The following is a 2877-nucleotide window of genomic DNA, read 5'->3' on the forward strand; positions in this document are numbered from 1 at the left end:
TTCCCTAGTACATGTTAAGGCAGGACTAGAACTGGACAAAAGAATAACTTCTGAATATTTTGTGAACTATAAAGAAAAAAAGGGAAATTTAAAAAAAAGGCGGGGGGGGGGGTGGAATTCAGAGTAAATTCTCCACATTCTGTCCTTGTACTCTAGAACTAGAACTTGGTATAAGCATATGTATGTATATCTGTGATTCTCTATCTGTGTCTGTGCAGTTGGCATGTGTCATTAATAGATTTTTAAAGGAAAAAAAGAAACAGGAAGATGGGGCCAAAAGATCTAAATCAAAGAGAAAAGTACACAAAAGTAAGCCAATAGTGCCCATTCATTGTGGGAAAACAGAGTACAAGTATCAAGGATATTTGAGCCAGGAATTATCAAGAGTCAGTTTGGACACAAGTTTGAAAAGTCAGAGGAAAGCAATCATCAGAAAAAAGTAAGCAATTAGGAGCCAAGGGAAAAAATAACCACTACTGGTGAAAGATTTGATGACTGTTTAGAGATAATTTACACAGAGAATGCAAAGAGACAAGAAAGAAAACTCCAGCCAGGAATCCAGCAACAAGAGAGTCAGGGAAATAGACAAAAAGTAGAGGCTAAGAGTTTTATTCACGAGCCAAAGTATGAGATACAGAACACAAATGAAAAGAAAGAAAGAAAATAGAAGGAAGGAAAGGAGAAAGGGAAGGCAGGAGGGACAGAGGGAGAAGGAAAGAACAAAGGAAGAAAGAAACATTAACACAGAAATATTTATGTTCTTGTGCAGAAACTTCCTGGGAAGCTTATTTTATTATTATTTGGGGGAGATAGGGACACATAACAGACTGTAGCCAGTTTAAACCTTCAGGAATAAGTTAAAGCATTTGGTATATATATTTGAGATAAAAGGGAAGGGTGAGAATATTGTATAGGTGAGAGAAGAAAGTACTGTAACAATTTGCCAAGTGGGTATATAATTCAACTCATATGAACGTATCTGAATATTTCAAATTAGGAAGGTGAAAAAGGTAAAAGATTGAATACTAGCTGCCAAAAAGTTACATGACTATATTCTAATCCACTTGAATTAACTTATGACCAAAGACCATTTGATTATTACATGATCCATTAAACTCAGGGTTCATAAATTCATGAACTCATGGTAAAAACAACAAATAAATGTGAAGAGAAAAATCTATACCCACAAACTATATTTACAAAATTTTACAATAAATTTCCCTTTTGTGCCTTTCTGTTTGAAAATAAATGCAGTAATGTGAAAGTGTATACAAGTAATGTGCTTGAATTAGTCAATTAAAATGTATTTTTCAGAAATATCTACCTTTTATTTTTCTGTAGGAATCAAATACTACTTTCTGTGTGCCCATACTTTCAAAACTGTCATAGATTAAATAATCACTTTTTCTGGATTACCTTCATTTTAAAGACTTTCTGAAAACACATAAACAAACGATGAAAATGATGAATAGCTCAATCATATCTGAGTTTGTTTTGTTAGGACTCACCAACACTTGGGAACTTGAGCTTTTCTTTTTTTTCATATTTTTATTGGCCTATGCAGCGATTATGGCAGGAAACCTTCTCATTGTGGTCACCATAACCTTGGATTCTCATCTGCACTCCACACCAATGTACTTCCTCCTTGGAAACCTCTCCTTTCTTGATATGTCTGTTTCTACAATCACAACCCCCAAGATGGTTGCAGATTTTGTCAGGGAGAATAAAACTATTTCTCTATGGGGCTGTATGGCTCAGATGTTCTTCCTTCACTTTTTAGGGGGTAGTGAGATGACACTTCTCATAGTTATGGCGGTTGATAGGTACTTTGCCATATGTAAACCTCTTCACTACACAACCATCATGAACCACCGGGTACTCAGAGGCTCTGTGCTGCTATCATGGGCTGTTGGCTTTGTGCATACAATGAGCCAGATGGTGTTTACCATCACCTTGCCCTTCTGTGGCCCCAATATAGTAGACAATATTTTCTGTGACCTTCCGCTGGTTATAAAGCTTGCCTGCACTGAGACCTATGTTCTGGAGTTGCTAGTAATTGCTGACAGTGGACTATTGTCTTTCATCTCCTTCATACTCTTGCTCATTTCCTACACTGTCATTCTGGTAACCATTCGACATCAGTCCTCTGGTGGTCTCTCCCAAGCTCTGTCCACACTATCTGCTCATATTACAGTGGTCACTCTGTTCTTTGGGCCGTGTATCTTCATTTATGCTTGGCCATTTAGTAGTTTTTCAGTGGATAAATTTCTTTCTGTGTTTTATTCAGTTATCACACCTTTACTGAACCCCATTATTTATACTCTGAGGAATCAGGAGATGAAAGCAGCCATGAATAGACTGAGGACCCAACATATGAGGTCCAGAAAGACCTTCTAGGCAACAACCATGATGACAAAGATTTCTAGACCAAAACCCATATATAGTACATCTCGGAATAAGTTGGTATTAATTTGTCTTTTTGTAGTTTTTTCAATATTCATAATGTATATTAAACCTACCAAATGCTCCATCATCACATCTCTATGATAGATTTTGTTTTATTGAAAGAATAATTTTTAATTGGGCTGGAAGAAGCACAAGCTGCCATCAATATTGCCAGGAGAAATATCAATAACCTCAGATATGTAGATGATACCACCCTTATGGCAGAAAGTGAAGAGGAACTAAAAAGCCTCTTAATGAAAGTGAAAGAGGAGAGTGAAAAAGTTGGCTTAAAGCTCAACATTCAGAAAACGAAGATCATGTCATCTGGTCCCATCACTTCATGGGAAATAGATGGGGAAACAGTGGTTGACTTTATTTTGGGGGCTCCAAAATCACTGCAGATGGTGACTGCAGCCATGAAATTAAAAGACA

General features: G+C 36.7%; 1 protein-coding gene across 1 annotated transcript; it reads left to right on the plus strand.

The window, feature by feature from the left end:
• The first annotated feature begins 1455 nt into the window (after positions 1 to 1455).
• Positions 1456 to 2397, plus strand: LOC133255987 (olfactory receptor 4L1-like). The gene has a single exon (XM_061430646.1). It carries the CDS (start codon positions 1456 to 1458, stop codon positions 2395 to 2397), a length of 942 nt encoding a protein of 313 aa, XP_061286630.1.
• Positions 2398 to 2877: the final 480 nt, after the last annotated feature.

The sequence above is a fragment of the Bos javanicus genome, chromosome 10 (assembly GCF_032452875.1).
Source record: "Bos javanicus breed banteng chromosome 10, ARS-OSU_banteng_1.0, whole genome shotgun sequence".
NCBI classification, from domain to species: domain Eukaryota; kingdom Metazoa; phylum Chordata; class Mammalia; order Artiodactyla; family Bovidae; genus Bos; species Bos javanicus.

What these genes read in the sequence shown, in the direction of transcription:
- LOC133255987 (XM_061430646.1), top strand. Translation starts at nt 1,456, where the DNA reads ATGAAAATGATGAATAGCTCAATCATATCTGAGTTTGTTTTGTTAGGA.